This window comes from Leptonotus elevatus, chromosome 7, assembly GCF_054856555.1.
Source record: "Leptonotus elevatus isolate MCC_2025b chromosome 7, RoL_Lele_1.0, whole genome shotgun sequence".
NCBI classification, from domain to species: Eukaryota; Metazoa; Chordata; class Actinopteri; order Syngnathiformes; family Syngnathidae; genus Leptonotus; species Leptonotus elevatus.
The window spans coordinates 21,101,746-21,127,066 of NC_141245.1; the positions used below are offsets into that span (position 1 = coordinate 21,101,746).

The 25,321-nt window shown below is 40.3% G+C and overlaps 1 protein-coding gene across 2 annotated transcripts; it reads left to right on the top strand.

Annotated features, from left to right (window-relative positions):
* The first annotated feature begins 250 nt into the window (after positions 1-250).
* LOC147171484 (fibroblast growth factor 12-like) lies at positions 251-24,921 on the top strand. Of its 2 annotated transcripts, none has more exons than XM_086080434.1 (5): positions 251-624; positions 17,175-17,285; positions 18,661-18,764; positions 20,915-21,113; positions 23,205-24,921. In XM_086080434.1, the coding sequence occupies exons 1-5, from the start codon at positions 597-599 to the stop codon at positions 23,381-23,383; spliced, it is 621 nt and encodes a 206-aa protein (XP_085936560.1). In that variant the 5' UTR covers positions 251-596; the 3' UTR covers positions 23,384-24,921. The 2 variants fall into 2 exon arrangements, with proteins under 2 accessions (XP_085936560.1, XP_085936559.1); XM_086080433.1 differs by lacking the exon at positions 251-624 and adding an exon at positions 14,281-15,822.
* Positions 24,922-25,321: the final 400 nt, after the last annotated feature.

Sequence of the window (25,321 nt, forward strand, 5' to 3'; positions counted from 1 at the left end):
CATTTGAAAGGAGAGAGTTTGTTAGACGGCAAGTTGGGGATGACAGAGACAGAAAATAGACATGTAAAGAGATGGATGGGTGAGAGAGACATTGGAAACGAGAGGGGTGAGCAAGAGAGAGAGATATTGAAGCAAAGGGAGAGATCGAAAAAGCGAATAGGGATAATGTGATTGGATGAGAGAAAAGGGGGGGGGACATTGGAAAATTGAGAGAGATTGGAGGAAAAGAGAGAGGGGGTGAGAGAGTCAGAGAGAGAGTGAGAGAGTCAGAGAGAGAGTGAGAGAGTCAGAGAGAGAGTGAGAGCAGCACAGGTGAACACACGAGCATCGGCGGGAAAACAAGCCGTCTTCTCCGCCACCTCTCGGCTATTTTTCCCGCTCTTTAGCCTCCATTTTGGCCCGTTAGCTCTCCTCCGGGGCGGTGATTGACGACCGGGCACGTCGAGCCACCGGCTACGCGTGTCGACTCGCCCAGCTGAGTCAGGGAGAAGTGGAAACGAAGAAGAAGGAGACGACTAGTGGATTTCCGCCAAGACTTCGGGTCTGACTGAGCCGCCAGTCGAAGCTTAGCCGAACCAAGCCGAGCCTAGCGTGAGATGGAAGGCAAAGAGAAGGCACCGGCAGGTAAGGAAGGGAGATATATGGACGACGATGCAAGTTTGTGGTGCGGGATGTTGGGCAGGGAAGTTGGGGAACGGAGGGTGGGGACGACCGCGATGGGAGGGGAGTGATGCATGTTGGGTAGAAGTGGACTACACTGCGGTATCCTCAATGCAGCTGCTCATCACCAGATCCTAGGTGTGGTTATTATAGGATGGGGTGAAGCCGTGCTGGCAGTCTGAGTGTGCGTATGTGCTGGGTTTGTTATGTTAAGGGCCCAGCAGTTAAAAAAAAAAAAAAAAATCCTGATGCAGCAAAACACAGTAAGACAGGTGGGCCAAGGGGAGATAGACAGGCAAGCACGACAGAATGAGCGATAAGCCAAATGGAAGATGGACAAGAGGACAGAGAGACATTCATGAAGATAAAAAATGCAGAGAAGTAAGGGAGACAAGCATGAGGCGGCGAGACAGAGATTCTAAAGAGACAGGGTTGTAAATAAAGACAGTAAGACAGGTAGGGATAGTGAGAGACAGACAGGAGGATGGGTCGCCAGAGAGACGTCATTGTAAAACAAAAACGGTGACTTCTAGGAAGTTAGACAGGCAACATAGTGTCAACAGAAAACGAGACGTTCATGGAGATTTTAATGAAGGCAGAAAGACTGGTGAGAGTAGCAAGGGGCGGACAGGCCAAGGGGAAGAGAGACAGACAGACAGACAGACAGGCAGGCAGGTAGGCAGCTGGTACAGAATGACAGACAGGCTGGGGAGATGACAGAGATGGGCAAGGGGACATAGAAACATTCTTGAGGAAATAAAATGAAGACAAGATTTTAACTAACTGGTAAAAATATGGGAAGAGGGTCAGAAAGGAGGTAGGACAATTGGGTTGTAAGTTGATGGAAAATGTACAACTATAACTGTATGTCTCACACTTGCTGAGATGTTTCAAATATGACTAATGACTGGTTCCTGTTTGATTAGAATCATAGCATTGTCCATGTTTAGTGACGATAGCAGGGCGTGACTTTCAAATGTATAAAAGAGAAGCTCATAGAAGTATTGGGTGTTGTTTCTCCTTGCTTGAAAATGCAACATAATCACAATCATCTTTGTATTTATTAGCCAAGTTTGAGGAAACACAAGAGGAATTTGTGTCCGGTAGTTGGAGCTGCTTTAGTACTGCAGCCACCATAACTAAATATACAACTAGGAAATAAACACAAAAGTACAGTGCATCATTAAGTGATATAAAATGACCCGTGGCGCGGTTAGTACTGATACAACAAATGTGCAAATAATGCAGTCAGTAAACAATGTAATATCAAAGTAAGCAATGTACGGTTTCTATGGAAATTAGCTAACTAGGTACAGAAAGAGAGAGATAGGTGGAGAGACGGACAGCAGGACCAAGGAAAGAGAGACAAGTAGATGGAGCGCTATTAATGAGGATTCTAACGGAAATAGACACTTATTAATTATTTATTAGGGCAAACAATGGTAAGACATGCCTGCGTGACTGCGTAAGAATCCAAAATAGAGAGCATTCTGGGAAACGTAGTTGTTCTTTACGGTCAACCAATGGCAAGCCGTTTGAGCATTTATTTGGTTTCTTTGAGACACAGCTAAAGCTACATGCGGTTTGCCCTGATAAATAGGACAACTTTGGCATACTAGTTGGACAACTAACTACTTGTTACAAGTGAGGCAAAACTGAGCATACAAAAGTGGGGAAAAAACGTTACTAGTAAGACACCGTTGGTCTACCAGGGGCTGAATTGTCTTACTATTGAGGACAAAATGTACGTACTTGTACATGTACTAGAAGTACATATCAAGGGTATGGAATAAATAGCTTTCGATATAACCGAGAGAAGAAAGAACAATTTATCGTTGGTTATGTGACATGGCGATTGAATGAATCAGCTCAAAGGTCAGCATTAAAACACTTTTTTACTAAGTATCCAGTGGCATTTCTTGGCCTATCTATGGATTACTATGAAATGCTGTGACATATCAAGTTTTTCTTTACTGGAATTCCACTCCAGCCGACGTGAGGTGGAATAAGAAGCCACTTAGTAGCCGGAATTATATCTCCGAAGAGCAGACTGCTGAGTCATTCCTACTCTTGATCTTAAGTGTTTCGCTGACATGGGCACAGCCTTCCTTCACTTCATGTCCTGCGGGACGTCCCGAACTCAACATGGCTGTCCCCGAACCCGCCACAAGAACATGTCGGCCATCCTTTTCAGCAGGGAAGCGCCATAAAATGTGAAGCAAGTTTTTCAGAATATGGATGTAAAGTGAACCGTCATCCTCGGTGTGAGTGTGGGTTTGTTTACAGCAGACATCAGTGTGTGCGTGTGTGTGTGTGTGTGTTGTATTGATTGTGGGATGGGATCGACACCATTATGGAATGTTGTGACCCACTGCCAGTAACCTGAGAGACTCCATCCCAGAGGACGAGTGTTATTCTTCTTGTTGTCGTGCTGTTGAGACACACCCAAACACGATATATGGTGAACCCTGCAAATCGCAGGGGATACCGTCCATACCCACCCGTGATAGGTTAGTTGGGGACATTCTTGCTGTTAATTATGATAACTGTGACGTGTCTCTTCCAGTGTGTGTGCGTGATTGTCACCTGCTAAACTTGTAAACGGTTTGTAGATGTCGGTACCAAGTGCACTCTGCTACCATCAATGACAGACTGTTGAAATAATTGCGCTAATAAGCTTCCAATGGATATTTAGCAGTCAGTCACGATGAAGATGTGACTGACTGCTGTTTTTGTGGGAGTCACTAGTAGCGCATCTCATTTTGAAAAGTGTCTGTATTTCTTGTTCAGTCTTCCCACTACAGTGTGAAGGATTACAATGATATTAATATTGTTTTATACGTTTATGTACTTCAGTTATGCTTATGCTAATAATGGAGATGGTGGAAGTGCAGCTAAAACGCTCACTGCTAGCCTTTAAAAACATTTTTTTTTGGGATCAAAACAGGCAGTCAGGCAATCTACCTTCTATCAATTTGAGCTAACGTCCACTACTTCAATAATGACAATTTCCAATCCCTTCCAATCTTCCCCACTAAGGTCAATCAACTTTCAGTGCTTTCAATCAATGTTCATTTCCTTGATTTAGTGTCCACTGCCTTGCATTCACTCGCTCCATATCACTGGTACTTCTAAAGGCCACTTACTTCAATCAACTCCTATTAACGACTTCCACAAGCATTCAATAACTTCCCTTATATTCACTCAACTTTCACTAGACTCCATCAGCTTCCACTAACTCCCATTCACGTCAACCATCTTCCTTTTGTCTTCAGTCCACTTCCATTTTCTAAAGTCAACCATGTCCTTTAATCCAGTACCTTCCATTCACTTTCGTGATCTTCAATAAGCTTCCATTACTTTCAATTAACTTCCAGTGCTTCTAATTAGCTTCTATTTCCATCAATCAACTTCCGCTAGCTTCCTTTGCCTTAAGCCAACCTCCTCCATCTTCTATTAAATTCATTGTAAAGTGCAGATGGCAACTTTCACAGGTTCATTTATCTTGAATACTCGCTATACTAATAATAACAACCAGGAGACCACATATTCTCAGTTGAACTATTTACTGGATGCCAGAAAGATCGAGTACACAGCCTTTACAGCTGAATGCGGAAGAAGGTCTAATCTATTCAAAATGGTCTCTACTCTTATACTGTCTTGGCCGCCCACCCACCTATGTGAAAATGTGTGACCTGATGGTCTTAACTAGTTTCAACTGGATAAGTGTGCAGATACATAGGAAGACGCCAAGCCAGGACAGGTCACAGCTACAACGGCCTAGCTCAAGTCACCTATCAAATCATTAAGAGACCTAATCTAACATCATCTAACGTCAGTCCACTTCCAAGAACTTCATTTTCCTTCTGTCAAGTTCCACTATCATCCATTAACTTCCCCTGTTGAATTAGCTTAACTAGCATCCACTCACTTTCACTAGCTTTCTGCTTCCAGTTGCTTTAATCAACTGCCATTTTCCATTCACCTTACTTCAGTTAGCTTCCAGTACCTTCCATTTCCTTCAGTCAACTTCCACTGTCATCCATTAACTTTCACTATGTTCAGCTAACTTCCACTAGTTTACATTGGCTTTTATGAAAATTAAACTTCAACTTTATTTCAACTTTGAACTTTACTCAGCTTACACTGCCTTATATAAAATCAAACATACCCCCTATTTGCTTTCTCTTAATTGAATTAACCACTACTTCCCCATAAAGCAACACTAACAAACTTTCCGTTTACGTTGATGATGGCGGTGCCATATGGACAAAAGCGGTAATGGTATGCCTGAAGGAAGACCTCATTTCCCATGAGGACGAGTGTATTGTGTTGTTTTTGAGCTCACGCCAGCGAGTAAAAGCCTGGTCAATGTTGATCCTTGACTGTTCTCCTCAGACAAAACTTTTCAGTTGTTTTGCAGCTTCTGCCAGGAAAGCAGTAAACGGGAGTCGACGTTCAAATAGACTTCCGACTTTGTAACGAATGGGGAAAGGGGAATTGGCAAATTTTTTGTTTTTTTATGTGGCAGTGTTCCCACCATCCGCCTCAAAGTTGTTTAGTACCAGTAAAAATTAGACAGACCCCCTCAGGCCATGCCAAAGCTACCATTCAATTAGTTTTAAGTCGATGTTTCATCAAAAGAGTTATGAAAATATTTTATAAAGGCTGAAAAGTTCCTAAGTGCTACTTTAACCACCACTACTGTAAATTAATGTCCACTAGCTCCCCTTAACTTTCAATAATGTAAATTATCTTCCATTACATTGAATCAACTTCAGTTACCTTTGTCTTTGTTTACTTTCAACTTCAACAAATGAACTTCTGCTGCCTTCCTTCTAATATCAATTACTCCTTTAACTGACCCTCTACCTCATTCTTTGAACTCTTTTACACCAAATACACACCAGCACAAAGTTGAAGCTTCTCGTCCTCTGCGGGTGATCATGGACCTGATTTTCAATGCGGCGTGTTGCAGTAGCAGCTTCGGTTATAGGGAGTGGGGTGAGGTTATGTGCTAGAAGCCAGAGGAGAGACTCTTACGGCCGTTGAGTGTTCCCCATCGATTAAAAAGTCCCATTAAGTTTAAAATATGTTGCTGCGCTGGCATGGATCATCAGCGCTGACGTGCAAGGACGACGTGACCGCCGAGCCTTGTGCAAATGCTTTTACAGTCGTGTCGGGAACTCAAACGGACACCATTTGTGACCGTTTGGGCTGGACGCTTTGCTCCTTTAACACTGTCGCCATGGTGACCAGTGAGGGATGGCAAATGTAATGCGGTGATAGTCTGAAAGTGTACGTCTTCATGTAGCGACACTTCGCGGACCTTGTAATTATTTATGACACACACGCTATAATATAATATACCGTGAGTCAGTCTTGATGCGGTTTAATGTAATGCGACTACGTGGCTGCAGCAGATGGAGGGCAGAGCTGCAGTAACGCTCCCATCAGCCCCGGCGGCTTCACCGCCACCACTGCTGCAACGCATCACTTCCTGAATGAGGAAGCATTTTCCTTATCGCGGCATCAATGTGCACCAATAGGCCTGCAGCTAATCGCTTATTTTACCAGTCGATTCTTTTTTCCGATTAATCGATGAAGAAAATTTGATAAAGTGGCATTATTTCAAATTGACAGTGCAGGTTTGGTCTGTAACGGAAAACAGGTTGTCGTTTTGACCAAATGAAACATTTGGAAACTACATAAAAAATGTTTTCACTCAATTGGATCATACAGTTTGGGCAAAGTAAGTTTACTTATAAATTATAGGGCTGGGCTAAAAAAACATTTTGAATAATCAATATCAAATTGATTTTCCTTTTCGAGCGTGATATTGATTCATAAAACCATGAATCAATTATTTTAATATCTCTTTTGCCCATAAATTAACAAAATAGAATTTTAAAGATCTTTTTTTTTTGGTATCTTACTGTTTTCTTGAAATTCACTGTTAACGTGAATTTAAAAGTATTTTCTTATATTTATGAAACACCTGACTTATTGCTGACAATTCAGAATCTTTTGAATGTATATTTAATGTTTTTGGAGTTTTTCTATCATGTCCTTGTTACTTAAGAAGAATTGATGTTCCATAAGTAATAAACATCGGATCAAACCAAGTGAATCGAATCGGGGGAAATCGGAATCGAATCGAACTGAACTCTTGTGAATCAAAATCGAATCGATACCCGGCCCTAATAGATTAAAGATGCAACGATTGATCAACAAATAAAGAATTGAAAAATAAATAAATACAAGTCACTCAAGGGTTGAGGAACGAACTCACTACCTTCAGCTTGGGAGACAGCCGATCTACTCCCTGAGCCACGCAGCTCCTGCTGCGTGTTAGTATATTGCTCGTGTCAGCTGGAATCTTCGTAACTTCAAGACCAAAAACATCTTGGTCTCCTCTTGGATATAAGCAAACAGTAGGAGGGGCATATCTCAGGTGGTAGGGTGGCAGTCTCCCTAGCTGAAGGTCGTGAGATTGTTCCTCCACCCTTGAGTGACTTATTTATTTATTTCAATTATTTTCTTTACTCTCTTCCAAGCGTAAATATTACTCTAAAACCGAGTATATTTGGTCCCACTCTAAATAGAGTCATATTTACTTGACATAATTTACTGTGTGCACATTGTGCAAACAAACTGAAATTTGAAGGGTCTAAAAATAAAAAATAGATATTAGATATAAATGACAAGAATTGACGTTAGTTAAAAATGGATGTAGTAAAAGAAGCCCAAAACATGAACACGTTTCTAGGGTATTAACTCATTCACTACCATTGACAGCTATAGACGTCAAAAATTCATTTAAACTATTTCTATTAGTTTTACATTTTTTTCCACTTTTGTTAACAAGAGTATGAAAACCTAGATTTTTTTGTATTGTACATTTAGAACAGATATAAAATTTGTGATTAATCGTGAGGTAACTATTGAAGTCATGCGATTAATTACAATTAAAAAATGTAATCGTCTGATGCCCCTAATTTTTTAATATTTTGTTTTTTGTTTAGTTACTTATTTAAACTCAAGATTAATCACAAATGTTATATCTGTTCTATATGTACAATAAAAAAATCTAGGTTTTCATACTCTTGTTAACAAAAGTGGAAAAAATGAAACTAATAGAAATAGTTCAAATACATTTTTGACGTCTATAGCCGTCAATGGCAGTGAATGAGTTAAAATGAAACAAGGCTTGAGTTTTCAACTGTGATGCTTCCTGACATCATGGTGCAGTTTGGATACGCATCGTGAATGGAGCTACAGGGACGACAGCGCCCTCTGACAGTGTTTGTTGAACGCTCCCGATATAAATAGCCACCGCTTCACCTTCCAGTCCCAGAATAGCTGCTCTCTTTACTGACACATCACGTTCTCCAACCTCAACACGCATCGCAGAATCGCAGGCTCCACAGACAAATTTGACTTACTATGTGTGCACTAGTAGATCTATATCTAGCAGACTTGCTCCATGTTAGTTGAACACCAAAATAGCCACAAGCAAAAGTTCTGGTCAAGTGTCAGACGTCTGGTCAGTTGCCATGGTTGGCCTTTTATTACCTCGGCGTGTTGACACTGTTGGTGGCTAAAAGCGTTACAGTGAAAACAGCTGAGAAGTGTTTTGTCAGGCCGACATAACGAGCTGAGGGAAGCGGCATTCGGGCTCCAAGCACTCAACTCACAATTTGGCCCGTCGATCGACCGAATGAGTCCTTACTGCGGTCTTTGCGAGAAGGCGAGCGAGGAGGTGCACAAGGATGAAAGCAACGTTGTCAAAGAGAGCTGCAAGCCGAGTAAGTCGTCACGGCAGCCACGTCACTCACATCAGTCAAAGTCAGTTAGGTCAGTGGATTTGATGTCATTGCTGTTTCAGCACTTTTTGTGCCGCTTGCTGTTCTGTAACAAGGAGTTGAATGGGAAAAAATCACAACAGATTTCCTGGTTTAATTAGAATTTGTTCGAGTGTTACAATAGAGACTGGATAATTCCTTGACAATTTTCATGCTTGATTCAATTTCCTCTGCGTATAACCCATTTTCAAATTAGCATATTCCGTATACCCATGATTTCCTTTGGGAAAAGTAATTGTGAAATGAAAACGACTTGGAAGTGAACCAGTGTCATGAAAAGCACTTTGGAGCTTATCTTGAGTATCTTTGTCTCCCTCTAGTGTCGTTAATAATGCTGCATCTTTATGCTGGGAAACTCCAAGTAGCCCTGGATACAGAGTGCAGTTCGAGGCGTGCCTCCACGTCGGTGGACTTAAACGTTTGACTCCGCCCACACGGATTTTTCAAAGTGGTTTAAACTAAAAAAATTCCCACCAAAATTTGCAGAATTAATGATGCACCGTCTTATGACGTAAAGTTATTGTTATTTTTAAACACATTATGGAGCATGGAAAACAACAAACACTCAAGCCTCAGTCAGCCGGGGCGGAGCCAACTAAACAGAGTGCAGTACTACATGTCCCCAGCAGATAGCGCGCCCCTGGACGGTTGAGGTTAACTTATTCACTGCCATTGATGGCTATAGACGTCAAAAATAAATTTAACTATTTCTATTAACATTTTTTTTCCACTTTTGTTAACAAGAGTATGAAAACCTAGGGGGAAAAAATTATTGTACATTTAGACCAGATATAAAATTTGTGATTAATCATGAGTTAACTATTGAAGTCATGTAATTAATTTCAATTAAAAAATGTAACCGCCTGACGACCTAATTTTTAATAATGTTTTCTTTTCTTTTTTTAAATAATCTTTTTTTCAAAAATAAAAATATTAAAATTAAATATTTTTTTACCCGCCTGACGACCTAATTTTTAATAATGTTTTCTTTTCTTTTTTTAAAATAATCTTTTTTCAAAAAAGAAAAAATATATAAAAAGATTAGGTCGTCAGGCGGTTACAAATGTTTTATTTAATTTTTAAATAATCTTTTTTTCAAAAAAAAAGAAAAGATTATAAAAAAAATTGGGCGTCAGGCGATTAAAATTTTAAATTATAATTAATCGTATGACTTCAGTAGTTAACTCACGATTCATCACAAATTTTATATCTGTTCTAAATGTACAATAAAACCATTTTTTTCTAGGTTTTCATACTCTTGTTAACAAAAGTGGAAAAAATGTTAAATAGAAATAGTTCAAAAGATTTTTTGACGTCTAAAGCCGTCAATGGCAGAGAATGAGATAATATTTGGGTTTCGGTCAGTTTTTAATTTTTGTTGTTCAATAAAGTGTTCAAAACATACTGTAATTGTTATGTGGTAGGTTTAGTGTTATGGTTAGGGTTTAGGTTTAACAACAAAAAAAGAGAGAAGGCGCTTCGAGGTCGAAAATCCCTGTGGGCGGAGTCAAATGTTTAGGTCCACCAGACATTGAAGCACGCCTCGAAATGCGCTATGCATCCAGGGCTTACTTGGAAATCCACACCGAAAAAGTGATGATCCGTATTTCAGTGAATTTGACAGCCATGCAGTGAAACGTGAGAACACTGAGATCACTCAGTGCTTCTTCTTCTTTTTCTTTTTGTTTTCACGTTCATAAATGTTGCAGTAGCAGAATGTTCTTCCTCAATTAAGGATTTGCCATCAAATATTTAAAACGCGCGCACACACACTCAAGATGTACTACACTGCTGTGCACTTTGCGCGTGTGCTAGCTATCTCACTTAACTTAAAGTTGACTCAGGAATTGATGTAGTTACAAGGTGAGCAGAGAGCAAAAAGTTTGCCATGTCTAAAAGGTTCTAGTGCAACTTTTGGCCTATTAGTATGCAATTATACCTTACAAGCGAACTACTGTGTGTCGTTAGTAACATTACTAGGCTCAATTAGTCGACATGTGTCACGCACTGTTAGCCTGCTTAGCAAGATTTACCTGTACATTGATGTCCAGTTTAAAGGCCATGCACTAGTAACACTCCTAGGCCCAACTAGTAGGCTAACCAACTAGTAAAGTTTTTCCACAACTGGATGACATTTTTGTACACTAGTAGGATATGTTTGGGATACTAGTAAGACAATTGTGTGTTACTTGTGACACTAGTTGATATTCTGCATGATACTAGTACAATACTACTAGTGAAGTGCCATATGTTAACGAGTAGGATTTTAAGAATGCCGTTTGTAGTATTGGTAGAACTTGTCAACTAGTGCAAAGTTTTCCCTCACTAGTAACATGTAGTTCACCTACTGTTCAGAAGTTTAGTGGATTATTGTTATTATTATTATTACTAGTAGTAAGGCAGTCATTCCACTCGTCACGTGCGCTAAATAAATTTACTAGTGAGAACGGAGAGTGTGCATGTACTAGTTTGCTCTTTGTCCTCACTAATACAAACTTTGCCAACTATGCAACAGCATGCTATTAGTACTATGAGCGTCATTGTAAAATGCTACTAGTTAAAATCTAGCAGTTCAATCACTACTACTATGCAGCATGCAGATGTCTACTAGTGTACAGATTTTACCATTATGTACTTGTCATACCAAAGTCGCCCAGTCACCCAGCTGTGGAAAAAATTTAACTAGTAGGACACAGTCATTTTACTAGTGTGCTGAATTGTCTTACGAGTGAGCTGGATGCTAAGGATATGGAAAAAAAACAAAAGGCCAATGGGCTTTCCATAGACGTTGCAATGTGAGCAGGACACTTGCTGTTATGCTTGCGTCCAGCAGATGGCGACGTGTCCCCACTCTGCACCACCTGGCATTTCTTCTTTGGAGTCAACTGAAATCGATTTGGGCAGCACAGTGTTTGACACGACTGCCTCACAGTCAAAAGGTTCAAATCAGCTTCCACCATTTTCTCTATATGTTCTCTGATACTGACCAGCGACTAATCCAGGTAAACGCAGCCATATCGTTAACTAAGTCACATTACCCTCAAACAAAAACAACCCCCTCCATACTCCTGTGTTGAAAAATCAGAAGGCTTTAAATATCAACTATGTGTGCCCCTGACATTTAAAAACAATATATTGCTAACACTGCTAATAATAACTCATTATGAAGCTGACTTCATCTTTCATCATTGATTATTGGCGTGTGCGTGTGTGAGCCGCATGGAGGTTTCGTCTTTACCTGACGACTTTATTCTGCCCTCTAATGTTGGCACTTTGTGTATTGATCAGGAAACATACCTGCATCAACAGTGTGTGTGTGTGTGTGTGTGTGTGTGTGTGTGTGTGTGTGTGTGTGTGTGTGTGTGTGTGTGTGTGTGTGTGTGTGTGTGATGCAGCAGGTCAGGTTCATCTTAGCAGTAAGTAATTCACAAACGACACTTTGCAAAAGTCTCACGTCGCCATTGTTGTGTTGTTTTAAAAAAGCCGTAATGAGCATATAGAAAGCTGACCTCCACCAAGGCAAAAAAATACCCCATAGAGCAGATAGGTAAACTTTTGCACTCAAGGGCTGTAGTCGTTTTTTTAACACGGACAGATGTAATAGAAAAGATAAAATATACTAGTCTGTACATATTAAATTCTTTATATTCTTTTTCATTATGTTTTTATGTTTATATTTTGCAATTCAGTGTCATAAAAAGTAGTGTTGTTCCGATACCGGTGTCGGCAGACAGTGGTATTGGCATCAGCAAGTACTAACAAGTAACATGCCGATACTATTATTTCCGACGCTAATATAGGACTTTGGATGCAGCATCTTGTGTTTTACTTGTGCGCAACATTCACTGATGTGTGACGTGTTCACTGCATGCCAAGCTAGGCTATCCTATTGGCCCTTGAATGCTCTGAACCGATGGCAGGGCAGCTTTTTTATGTTGAAAAAAAACAACAATCCAGGTATCTGAACGGTATCGGCATCGGCCTAATAAAAAGTTTGATTTGGAAAACCAATGCTCAAGAAGTTTTTCACCGTCTGAGTTATTGAGACTGTAATTATGGTCTCTATTAGTCATGCTGATTGGTGTTAAAAGCAAAGTTGTGCCACATTGAGGAGTAAAATATCCAAGCGGCCGGTCCCAGTGCGCAGGTACACAAATACACGATGATAATTGAAAGTGCTGACCTGTTTTTTGATTTTTTTATACCATTCTTCCTTCCTGATGATGAAGTTCTACTTTATCTTGGCATTGTGGTCGCCGTGGCGTGCGTGTGACCGCCTCGGGCAAACTGATTGGTTGTGGTGGATTAGTTTTTAATAGCATCAAAGTGTTTGTGCTGCTTGCTGAAATATTCAGTGAACGGCGAGTGAGTATTTGGAGCTTGAAAAGCTGCGTCTGCTTGTGTAATGCCGGTCACCACAAGATTGTGGACGGGAGCGTCTGCATCCAAACACACGGCTTCTTAAACTTTTTGGGTTCAGGGGAGGAAGATTTCCAAGGGCTCCATCAGCATGTGTATAAAAATATTTTTGTTTATGTTTTGAGAACAAACTGATTTTATTTGCAGAAACATGTGACAAGTTGTAATCTTCACCAGAATAAAGACAAATATTGTAAGAAAAAATAAAAAATAAAGACAGATTTACCTCTATGCACAATTTTTTTGGTCTAACATCCTTTATTTGTTGAAAAACTAATAAAATCATTGCTTTGCCGCCATCCTGTAGTGCCAATGAGCTACTGTATGTTAAAGTGTGTCGAGGAGCTTCATTTAGACAAAGGTAGTGCTTTAATGCCATCTGGTGTCATCTTGTCAGCAAGAAACTCTAGTGAAGTGAGTTGAGGAGTTTCATTTGTGGCTTTTCAGGCAAATATAAACCTTTTTTGTGGGGGGGGGGGGTCCTCAATTTTGTACAGATTTTTACTCTTATACGCGGCAAGGCCCGATCTTTGCATTTCAAATTAAAATGGACAAAAGTGAATTTCAAATTACAACTTTATTTTTGTAATATTCTGCCTTTTATTGTGGAAAATTATCACTGAAAAACAGGACTATATTCTCAAAAAATTACTTTAACTGTAATCGGCCAAAGTTAAGAGTAGAGAAGAATAATCAGTTGGTTGCTGCTCTTTAGGTGAAGCAGCATGTGGTTCATTTTCTGTAGTTGTTTTTAATGCTGTTTCAATAATTGGAAACTGTCAAATGTTTGTGACCATGAGGGAGCGCAATAGTTGGTCTAAGCATGACAGCAGGATACTGCAGTGCTTTCCTTGCATTACATTTGAGTATTTCTCGCAAGAAATCAACTTAAAGAAGACGTGAAAAATTCTTGACATTTGCTTGGAAGTGCTTTCAAAGGGTTCCGTTCCCAAACGTGACATTTCAGGAAGTATATCTTTGGTGTAGCAGCAGTCTTTAAGGAGAACAAAGTTGCTTCTGCTGCATCCACTTTTTTTTGATCCTCTTAGTTTCCGAATCACTCCACTGCATCAAAGTGGACTGAATTCCTTCACGTTCTTAACAAACTGGATTTTTATTTAATTTTTTGTCCACTAAGAGTTGGCGTTTGTGTCGATGGAGAGAAACGTTGTGATGTGGGAGCAACATGAAACATCAGGCTGACTATTTTTAGGAGCTTCTTCCACACCTCCACCTCCCTCCCCTCTCTCTCTCTCTCTCTCTCTCTCTCGCGCTCTCTCTCTCTTGCCCTTCTTCTTCCCCATCCGTCGGAATCCCGCCACTCTGGGCAGCGTTCTGCCGACGATGAGGACCGGGATCGATGCGAGTATCTGTGCCGTGTCAAAGCTGCCGTATTTTGGATTTGGCTGTTTTCCCCTCCAACAACTTCTCGTGTTGCCGCATTGAGGTGGTTGAAGTTGAAGCCGCAGAAAAACCTCCTGCCAGGCATGTAGACACGCTTGCTCATGAATATTGATGAAGAAAGCTAAAGCAGAGGCTCTTTTTTTTTTTGTGGTGCATCTTCTTCTTTGCGCTGCCGAGAGATGGCTACCAAGGATGCATTGTGACTGCCAACTTGGATGAAGGAAAGTTTTGACCGTTAGCTCCCGCTCATCAGTCACCACAATTATCTTTTTGCTTTTCTACATCCATCAGACACGATTCAATCGAGGTCGGCTACCTCGGTTTTCAGCTTCTTCACGGCGGGATGCGGCTTTTCAAACTTCCCATCAACAGTGGATTATAATACATCGCTTGATTCCGCATCGTCAAGAGGAAACATTATTGACATTTCAGTCTAAATACTGTAATTAGTCTTAGGCTTGTGACTGAACTCTCTCTTGCGTGACAACTTTTCCACAAACAAATTGTCTGGATCAAAACGAAAAAGACCACAATGCAGTTTGTCATCCCCAAGGATCCTTCATGTGAACTAGAAACTTCTCCAGGTACCTCCGCTTGATCTTGTGACATGACAGCTAAAACCAGAATAAAAAATCTCTGACTGATCCAACAAGCTGAATCATCTGGATTTAAACAGAAGTCAACAATGTACATTTTTCTAAGGAACCTTCAGGTGATGATTCTCCGAGAAAATAAAACTATTCTTAAGATTGCGAAGCTGAATGCAGAACTGCTTATCAGCTTTTCGACAAACAAGCTGATTCACACATCTGGTTTGAAACAGAAGTCCAGAAACTAAAGTCTTCTTCAGGTTCCTCTGCTTGATGTCATGATGCAAAAATATTCTTAATTTTGTGGCTGAAACTGTCGCAGAAGCATCTGGATGTCAACTTTTTCACAAACGAGCAGAATCGTCATCTGTAAAATTAGTCGCCAAGGATCCTTCAGATGTTCTTGAATCTTCTCCAGATTCCTCTGCTTGATGTTGTGGCATGACGGCCCTTAGTGAGGAAAAAAATAATCAAGATTTGTGACGTATCTGGATGTTTGCAATAAAACAAACTCAATCGTCATCTGGAATGAAACAGAAGTCCAAAAATTTCAATTTGACATCACGGATCCTTCAGGTGTTGTAGAACCTTCTCCAGCTCCCTCTGCTTGATGTCGTGACGGGACAGCGGTGGACATTTCAGGCTCTCGGACATGACGCCTGTCCTGGACTGAAAACCAGAGGGGATGGCGGCAGCCATCGCCAGCTCCCTGATCCGCCAGAGGCGTCAGGCCCGCGAGTCCAACAGCGAGAAGGTCACCACCAACAAGAGACGCTCCAGTCCCACCAAGGAACCCAGGTCTTTGAGACACATCTTCAGTGTCTTTAGCAAAGTCCGCCTCTGTAGTAGCGGCGGCAAGAAGAAACCGGTGCGACGGAAACCAGGTGAGTTGCCGGATGCAGTAATCCGATCCGTCAATTCGCAAAAACTTTGGACTTTTGGGCTTACCTGAAATGTGCTTAACTTAAACTGAACTGTTTTCAAATTTCAAATGAAGCTTAGCGGCACTTCCACCATCGTTGATCAATGTGGTATTGACAAGTGTTGTGGTGTGATCAATGGCCGGCATATCGATGTCTAAGTGACTGCTTGATGATCTATTGAGTCATCGCTTGTTTTTGTTTGATCACAACGGTGGAAAGTGCTCAGTACAATACCCGATACTTTGGTCGGGATCACGTTAAAGGATCGGGTTCAATCCTATTGTAGCATCCATCCTTTCATTTTCTAGATTCTTTGTTCTCTTAGGGTCAGATGTGAGCTGGAATCTATCCCAGTTGAGTTCAGCATTTATTCACACAATTTACCCAATGATTCCAATTATAGGACCTCAACGCATGGTCCCTAATTAAGTGCCCCGTGTTCATTAAGATAAAAGTACCAACAAGTGGTTGGACTATTTTTAATTATAAAAACATCTGTTTGGATTTGACTTGATAAGAAAACGAATAATTTTCCCAGCTGTAATTGTGAAGCCTGGTTTTATCGTCACGTTTTCCTCCGGAGAAGCGTCAAGTCAGCGCATGTGACAGATTTCATGTTACACATTTATGAGCTGCATGTGTTTCCACGGCGATACCACAAGCAGCTTCTTAAAGGGACAGGACACAAAAAACGAATTAGCTTAGCATTTAGCTCTACACCAACCAACAACAACACACATTTTCACCAACATTTCTAAAGTATTATAATGCGATAAATGCCTTAGTTGTCTGGACTGTGTGCGTGCTTGTGTCATGTGTGCTCTACATTGGCCTGAGTTCCCTCTTAAAAGCGAGCCGTCAGTTTAGTAAATTCCTCTTTTATTCCCAAATGTTCGTTAAATCCCATGAAAAATTTAGAACTTTGAAAATTCCTGGAATTTTGCGACCCTATTAGTTACATGGCGCATCATCTGCGCTCCAGTGTGTTGCCTTTCTCTGTGTTCTTTGCAAATGTTTGGACAGTCCTGTTACTTTTCATGCTTGATTGAGAATCTAAAAAGCAGAACAGCATACAAAAGGTAAAACAAGGGAACACCAAAAAGCACTGAGAAGGCACGGTTGGGGGTGGTCGGGGTGAGGAGGTCCACTGACACGGAGGCGCATGTAGCTCGCTGCGCTAACCTCAAATATAATCCTACACTTGAATTATAAATGCGTTGAGAGTGTTTAGAGTGGACGGATGGGTGCCGATGGCTTTGTAGCACTCGCCCAAACGATACATTTTTATATTTTTTGTGTGTGTTGGGTTGCAGAGCCGCAGCTGAAGGGAATAGTGACGCGTCTCTTCAGCGAGCAGGGTTTCTTCCTCCAGATGCAACCTGATGGAACCATCAGCGGGAACAAGGATGAGAACAGCGACAACAGTGAGTCTTGTCATCTTAAAGCTGAACAGAAACCTGTTAAAACAAGGTACCTAAACTCGGCGGAATTCCACCGTCACATGTTGGCATTTTTCTCCCTCATAATGTGCTGATCTAAAATCCAAAGCGATGAAATACCGCCATCTACAGGGATCCGTTGGTCATTACAGTGGTTTACAAACCTGAGTTTTTCACAGACAAGCTGACGAGACCCTCTTCCACACCCGCCCGTTGAAAAACATACGGTAAACGGTTGGATTCCAAATGATGAATACAAACGAATGAGTTTAAAAGACTTTTCAGAAAGCAATGAGGAGGGAAAAAAAACATAAATAAAATAAGCTAATAATAATAAAATAAATACATAGAAAAGAAAGCTGTTGACAAGAATGGACAAATTAAAAAAAGTAAACTCAATATTTCATGAGATGAAATCGAAAATCTAAATAAATAATAAATAAATAAATAAAAATACAATAATATTTTATTATAGGCAATAGATGGATGGAAGTCTTAGATTTGAATTTCCCAATAAGTGGCTAAATTGGGGGGGCTAGAATTCTCTATCTTATGCAAAATGTTATGTGCACTGTATTTCATTTTTCGACCTACTTTAACCAACAAACATAAAGCGTAGCTACTGTATGTGTTTCATATCCAATTTACATAACATATAAACAGTAGCTGTGAATAGACCAAAACCCACTAAAAGGGAATTGCATGTTATAATATGGAATATAAATGCATGTTACGCATATTCCACAGCTTCCCAAAAAGAAGAGGCGAGCAAGAGAGGTGAGATTTTTTTTTTTCCCCTTCCATTTCACATGCTTTTTTGTCTCCCGGTTCTCCCGGAGAGGATTAACGCCACGGGCTTCTTCCTCCTCCTCCTCCTCCTCCTCACCCATAATGCCGCGCTCTTTATATCTTTGAGCGTGTCGACGGCGTTTAGAATCATAGCGTCCGTCCAAAAACTGTGCACAGATGTTGATGTTCCTTTGTGGAGCAGGTTCATCATCCCGGATCCTGATTGGCTCCAGGGGTCTCAAAGCAGACTTATGCAACAATCGAGGCTTGCGTAGACCTCCACCAAGGCTTAAGCGTTCAAACAGATACGAGTCTAATTGGATTATGTGTTCTAAATTTGAATTGCTGACAAATGGAAATGAACTGGTTTATATCTTTACATACCAAATTCTTGAAAAAAAAAAATAGGGATAAACCACCAATAAGCCTTTTCAATGAAAATCATGGATAACTCCCCCCACACACACGATTTATTTTATTTTTTTAATCTTGGAGGAAAATTCCTATCTGGGATGAGTCATTTCACATTTTCACCATAAAATGTGTCTCATGATTGTGTGCGTTTTTGCAGCTCTCTTCAACCTGATCCCGGTGGGTCTGCGGGTGGTGGCCATGCAGGGCGTCAAGGCGGGTCTCTACATGGCCATGAACGCGGAGGGCTTCCTTTACACGTCGGTGAGAACAGCATTCATTCATTCAGTTGATCCCCGCACTTGAGGCTGCCCAAAGTAATGTCGTGGTGAAGCAGCATGTGGCTCATCATCACCCTTGCTTATTTTGAGCTAGTGGCAGGTCGTTATTTTGGTACCTAGCCCTTTTTAATTGCACATGACATTTACAGATACCATCCATACTATACAAAAGTGCAATATAACAGCAGGCAACTGTGCCTCGACATCATTCAGATTAGAAAATGTTCTAATAATTTGACAGAACATAAAACATTCATATAAAATACATCATACTCACCAGGGATGTGGATTATTAAATGTATTATTAATATGTGGAGATTGCTCCTGACGTGTTTTGCTAGTCCAAGTTTTGCTGATGAATTTGAAATGTGATTGGTTAAAAGAAACAGTTGTGAAGTTACACGGGCCAACACTACTGATTGTGAAGTAAATTGACATGGCAACACAGAGAGGCTGCAATCTAATTGGACAAAAAATAATTAACATCCACATGCATGTATTGGAAGCAGCACAGCCAAGAGAAACACTACAAAATGGAGACTGTTATACAATCTTTCAGGCCCTTTCAGGCATCTTGCTTATACATTTAACATGTACATTTCTTTACATCTTTGTTACTGATGTCAATTGGGATATGTTGCCTGAAAGAAAGAAAGAATCTCATAGAACAAATATTTCAATTTAGGTCAGCGCTTCTAATAGTCTTCAGGCCAGCAGAGTTTGCTTTTCCCATTTAGAGTTCAATTTAAGATTTTTTTTATTTTTAGAGTCATATAAAACGTTGCCAGTGAAAACACACTCAAATGTTTTCGTCCTCCATCTTCGCGGTCCTCGTAACAGCTCCTTCTCAGTGGAGCTCATGATGCTGCGTTATACATTATTCAGCCTTCTGCTCACATGAAACTTTAAAATGTCATTCTTTGCTGACGGAGGCATGCTGGTTGGAAAATGTTGTTTTGCCGTCACGTGTGCTCAGAATGTCTTCAAAAATTAAATGCAGCGAACCCCCGTTATTTCGCGCCTCATTTTACGCCCATACTAGTTTATTTTTCAGCAATCGTTTTTTTATGGGTTTTTACAGTACAAGGGCAAGTGTGAATTTAGAGTTGCAGTGTACTACCAGGTGGTGCCGGGCGGCACTGAGCTTTAATGGAAGACATAGTTTAACTCATTAAACTCCCAAAACATATAAATACGTTTTTAATGCACTCCCAAAAACGCATTTATTATTTATTTATTAGTTTTTTATGCTAGAGCATACAGAAGGCTTTGATACAGCTTCTGACATAAAGAGGTCACTTAAAGTTAGTTACAGTTATTACAATAAACGGCCAGCAGGTGGCAGCAGAGTATAAGAGATCAGCCAGGGCCATGTTGCAACAAGCTCTTTTTGCCAGTGTTTTCAACAGATTTGTGAATCGTGATGAAACTTGGCTATATTCTATTGTTAATTGCTGCAAAACGGAAACAGATACAAATATGCTTTTTTTCCCCCTGATGAAATAAGAGACTAATCTGTTGGTAGGTTCCATGTTTTTATAGCAATAGAACAGAATATTCTGTGGACCTTGCAAAATCAGCCAAAATCTAGTAAAACAGCCGGGAGCAAAGGGGGTTGCTTCAGTGAAAATGGGGAAGTGAATGAATTAAGAGCAAGAAAAAGAGGCAGAGAAGGGCCCCAACTAAGCCGAAGTGATAGTGGCTGTTAAAACTATACGGCTGTGAGTATTTTTCTATGCTCTTTTAGTTTGTATGTGTTCTTGTAAAATAGCAGTTTATTTAACTGCTTTAACTTTTATGATAATTCACATTAGCCCCTCTGAGGGATTATGCATTGTATGTCAACATGAAGATAGTGGACTTTTATGAGATGAAATGATATCGTTTGGTTGAACATTTTGGTGTTTAAATATACCATTTTTAATTCTCTTTTTATGTGTCAGTTTTACAATAAACTACAGGAAGTGACAAATAGCTGGAAGCAAGCACGCTCGGCTGGCATGTTGGAGGGGTAAAACTGTACATTTGAAGAATCATATGGTCTCTATATTGTGGATTTTATATTCTGGGTCTGTTAGGGGGGTTCACTGTACACCTGAAATACTCAAGTGTGTGTGTGTTTGTGTCATTCAGGACATCTTCACAGCCGAGTGTAAGTTCAAGGAGTCTGTGTTTGAGAACTACTACGTCATCTACTCGTCCACGATGTACCGGCAGCACGAGTCGGGCCGGGCCTGGTTCCTGGGTCTCACTAAGGAGGGCGTCATCATGAAAGGCAACCGGGTCAAGAAAACCAAACCCTGCTCGCACTTTGTCCCCAGACCCATTGAAGGTACAACTCGGGCCCCGTTTATATTCTGATGTTCTGTGGGAGGGGTTGAATCAAAAGGAATGAAAATTCCTACGGGTGGGGGAGTTTTGTCTCATTTTGTCATTTCTAAACTTTTGCTCTTTAAATTAATATGCTATTTACATCAAATTGTACGTTTTGACTACATCATTACCACTTTCGGCCAATTGAAACCCTTGAAATGTTTTGATTCGTTGTTCATCACTTGAATTCAATCATACAATTTGTTAAATTCAAGACTCACCACTAGAAAATATATTAGTGGGTTATATTAAAGTCAACCATTTGTCATCCGTCGTTGATTCAGCGCGCTGGATGCAGGCGGACGTCGTCCGGTTTTCACTTCCTGTCATTCCGAGGACAAAGTGCCGCTCCAGTGTCACACTTGGAAGTTTCAAGCGGCAACGTCGACCTCCGTCTCCGCTTTCAGCGTTCGAGCCCCTCACCCTCCCTCTCTCCATCCCGACTCCCATAGCGTCATTTAAAAATATCTGCCGACTACCTTCTCGTCTTCGTCCTTCAACCTTGTCCTCTTACACTTCTCGCTTCATCTCATCATTATCACGCGCAGCACTCGAGGACAATACCTAATGTTTGTAAACAACAAATGAAATGATTATTAAGTTACTGGCTGATTAATTGCTTTTCTGTTGCTCAGATTAATGGCACAGGTGTGCTGATTTGGCGTAGACATGGACAGTGCACTGTTGAGCTGACGTTAGCTAGGAGGCTAGCTATTATGTTTTGCTAAACTACGCAAAAAAAGACTACACTAACAAACTTTTTCTACATACGGAGGAAATTCCTTCCACTAACCCGATGATGGAGGTTTGACTCCCAGTGTATCATTTTTAGAAGAGGCTACTACGCTACTAAGCAGTTTTGCCATCTTACCATTCATTTGATTTTACTCATCCACAGTTTTTTTAACAGAAATTTACAAATATGAAATAAACAAATTTAAAACATTTAAAAACAAAGTAGACAAATAAGAAATAGCTTACAAAAAGTAGCTTACAAAAACTACTAAGACACTGAAGGAACATGATTTAAAAAATTTTTTTGGAAAATGCTTTAAAATACTTTAATTCTTTTACCGCCAAAAGAGTCAATTGACGTTAAGGACACGCCCACTGTATACCGCCAATAATGTCAATTGACATCGACTACGTTTTTTTCTTTTCTCAATGGGCAGTGCAACGTCTTGTGCAGCGCTGCTTTGTGAATGGGGTGGGAAAATCAAAAAACACCCATTATTTATGGCCAGCAGATGGCAGCATTGTATCTCTTTTCAACGGGCTCCCGGGTATCAAATTACATGAAAAGATAGCGGATCTTAGGAAATAGAACGTTTTCAAGGATGACATGAATGATTAAAGCATTTGTCACATTAAATCTAATTCACAGAGCGTCAGTAAACAACAAATATTTGTGTCAAAGTCACTGTTGTGCAGAAAATGTATCTTTTCAGAAATTATTCAGAAGATTTTTTTCTAATTGCCTATTTTCAAATTACTAAAGAACTGAATAAGGTAGAAACATCCTTTTTTATTCTAATAAAAGAATGGAATCCAATCTTTCCTATGGTTTCCGCAATGTTTATGTAGTCTTAGCACACAATGTTCTGTTTGCCTTGAAAAGATGAGTGAAAATAATAATTGTTTTAATCATCTGTAAGGGGGAAAAAATAATGATTTTAACCTTGAATTAAAAGCATTTAGACATACTTTATTCCATTTGCGTGCAGCATAACAGCTAAATGCTGATTCACCATGTTTACTTGGAACTCTGGGCTCTGCTAATTGACCCAAGTTAATGAGTATCGTTATGGCTGGTACAAAAACTTTTAGTGTTGCTTAAACGAAAAGACCAAAACATTTATCTGTAATAATCTGATATTGTTTACTAAAATACAGATTAATTGTGTTTGCTAAAAAAACAAACACTGCAAGAGCACTTTGAAAAAATTGCAATTATAATATTGAAGAAAAAAAAAAAAAATTCAAAATCACTCAGCCCGAGACTGGAACGATGAGGATAACTTTTTTCTATTGTGCATGTTTTTGTGCTCAGTGTGCATGTACAAGGAGCCGTCGCTGCACGAGCTGGAGGAGAAGCTGCTCAAGTCCTCACGGAGTCCCACCTTGAACGGCGAGGAGCCAGCCCTGAGAGCCACGGAGGGCCAGGACGAGGACGAGGACGGGCAGCGGGAAGACGACGACGAGGACTGCACAGAGCGGGAGGGCTCGTAGCCTGCAGCGCCCCCCGCTGGAGAACTCCCATGTAACACTCCCCACTGTTCAGCACCAAACAACCAACGCCATGACGACGGAAATGCCAACCCAAACAAGCAGAAAAAAAGAAGCGAAAAAAAGGGCAAGAATCCTCTTTCAATCTTCTTCTTTTGGTGGTGACGATTTACATTTTATGCAAAAAGCCAGGAGGCTAGCACATCTTCTCTTCATCGCGTCATCGTCACCGTGACGACAAAGCGTTTTTTTTCCGAGTCGGGCGAGCGCTGAGAACTCCAAAGCTTTAAGCCATGTAGAAACATCATCGTCGTTGCCATTAGCATCGTGCGCTTCTTTTTCTTTAGCGATGCAAACACTTGAGCACTTTTTTAGCACCGCAGCTTCTTCTTCTTCTTCTTCTTCTTCTTCTTCTTCTTGTGGCTGATCACACTTGAGCGTTTTGTGTTGCCACATCGCAGCCTATATGTATGTTCTTTATTTCTGAATAGCTAGTGATGCAAGTGCGTGTCCTGACGAGAGGAAGTTGTACATGCTTTGGTTTTTGGTTTTTGCGTCTCTGCTGGTCATCAGTCACATGTTAATCTCACAGGCTGTGGTTTGACTCACTTCCTGTTTGAAAACGTAACTCTGAGGCCACGTCCACATGTACACGCAAACCATGACGCATCCCAATAAAACCATATACCATAAAATTCATAAAATATAACACACACACATGTATAATACATCCCCCCAACAATCACCCTTAGAAATCAGTTTTTCTTTGTACTTGTGTATGATATAATCCCCCGATTTGCTAGCATCCTTTATTATCAGAATAAATAAATCTTTCGTATGTTAATAGGATTAGCCCAAAAATGTTAGATCTTTTTTTTGTTGTTGCAAAAAAGCTACAACAAAAAGACAGGAAATCACAGGATTTTACAGTAACTAACAAAAGTCCACTATCCAAATGCTAACATGCTAATTGACAAGCTAACAGAAACTAGCATAGAAGTTACAGTAATCTTAAACGTTTAAACAACGTTCACACTCTCTCTCACACACACACACACACACACACACACACACACACACACACACACACACACACACACACACACACACACACACACACACACACACACACACACGAAGCAGCAACACATGCAACAGAAGAGGAAAAATGTATATTGAAACACTAAAACGTTCAGACAAACCATATAGTTAACAAAATCTCACTAGCCAAATGCTAACATGTAATATGAAACTCTTTTGACCAGCTAACAGAAACTAGCATAGAAGTTACAGTAATTTTTACTGAACTTTTCAACAACGTTCACACATACACACGACGGAGCAGCAACAAATACAACACAAGAAAAAAACACTGTATATTGAAACACTAAAATGTTCAGACAAACCATATAGCTAACAAAAGCTTACTAGCTGAATGTTACCATATAATGTGAAACTCCATAGAACGTGTGTCGTTTATACTTGAGCAACAGCAAGATAATGTTCTTTTTAAAAAGCCCGTTCTGTGGGTGACACCAAAACCGATTAGAAAATAGGTTTTGATTTAAAAGATGTGAATACAGTACATCGAGTCAAGCCCAATGAAATCGCACTCCTTGAGTTGAGATACATATCTGATCGTCTTTTATAGATTGTCACTCCGGGTGGATGTCGATTTTGTCCTCCCTAATCTACCATGATAAAAATATCCTTATACATATGGACGTGGCCTTAGATGGAAAATTCCGTCAAAGTACAGCATTAAGATACAGAGAATGTCCATGTATCTCATATCAAGTATGTTTTTTTTTTTGCTAACATTTCATTCACAAAGTTTCCCATGTCATCTGCGTCACTGCTTCCCGAATGAACGTTCTTTTTCTTTCTTTTTTCAAGAGAGCGTCGGGACTGGGCGACGCTGCAGTGTGCATGCCAGGCCAC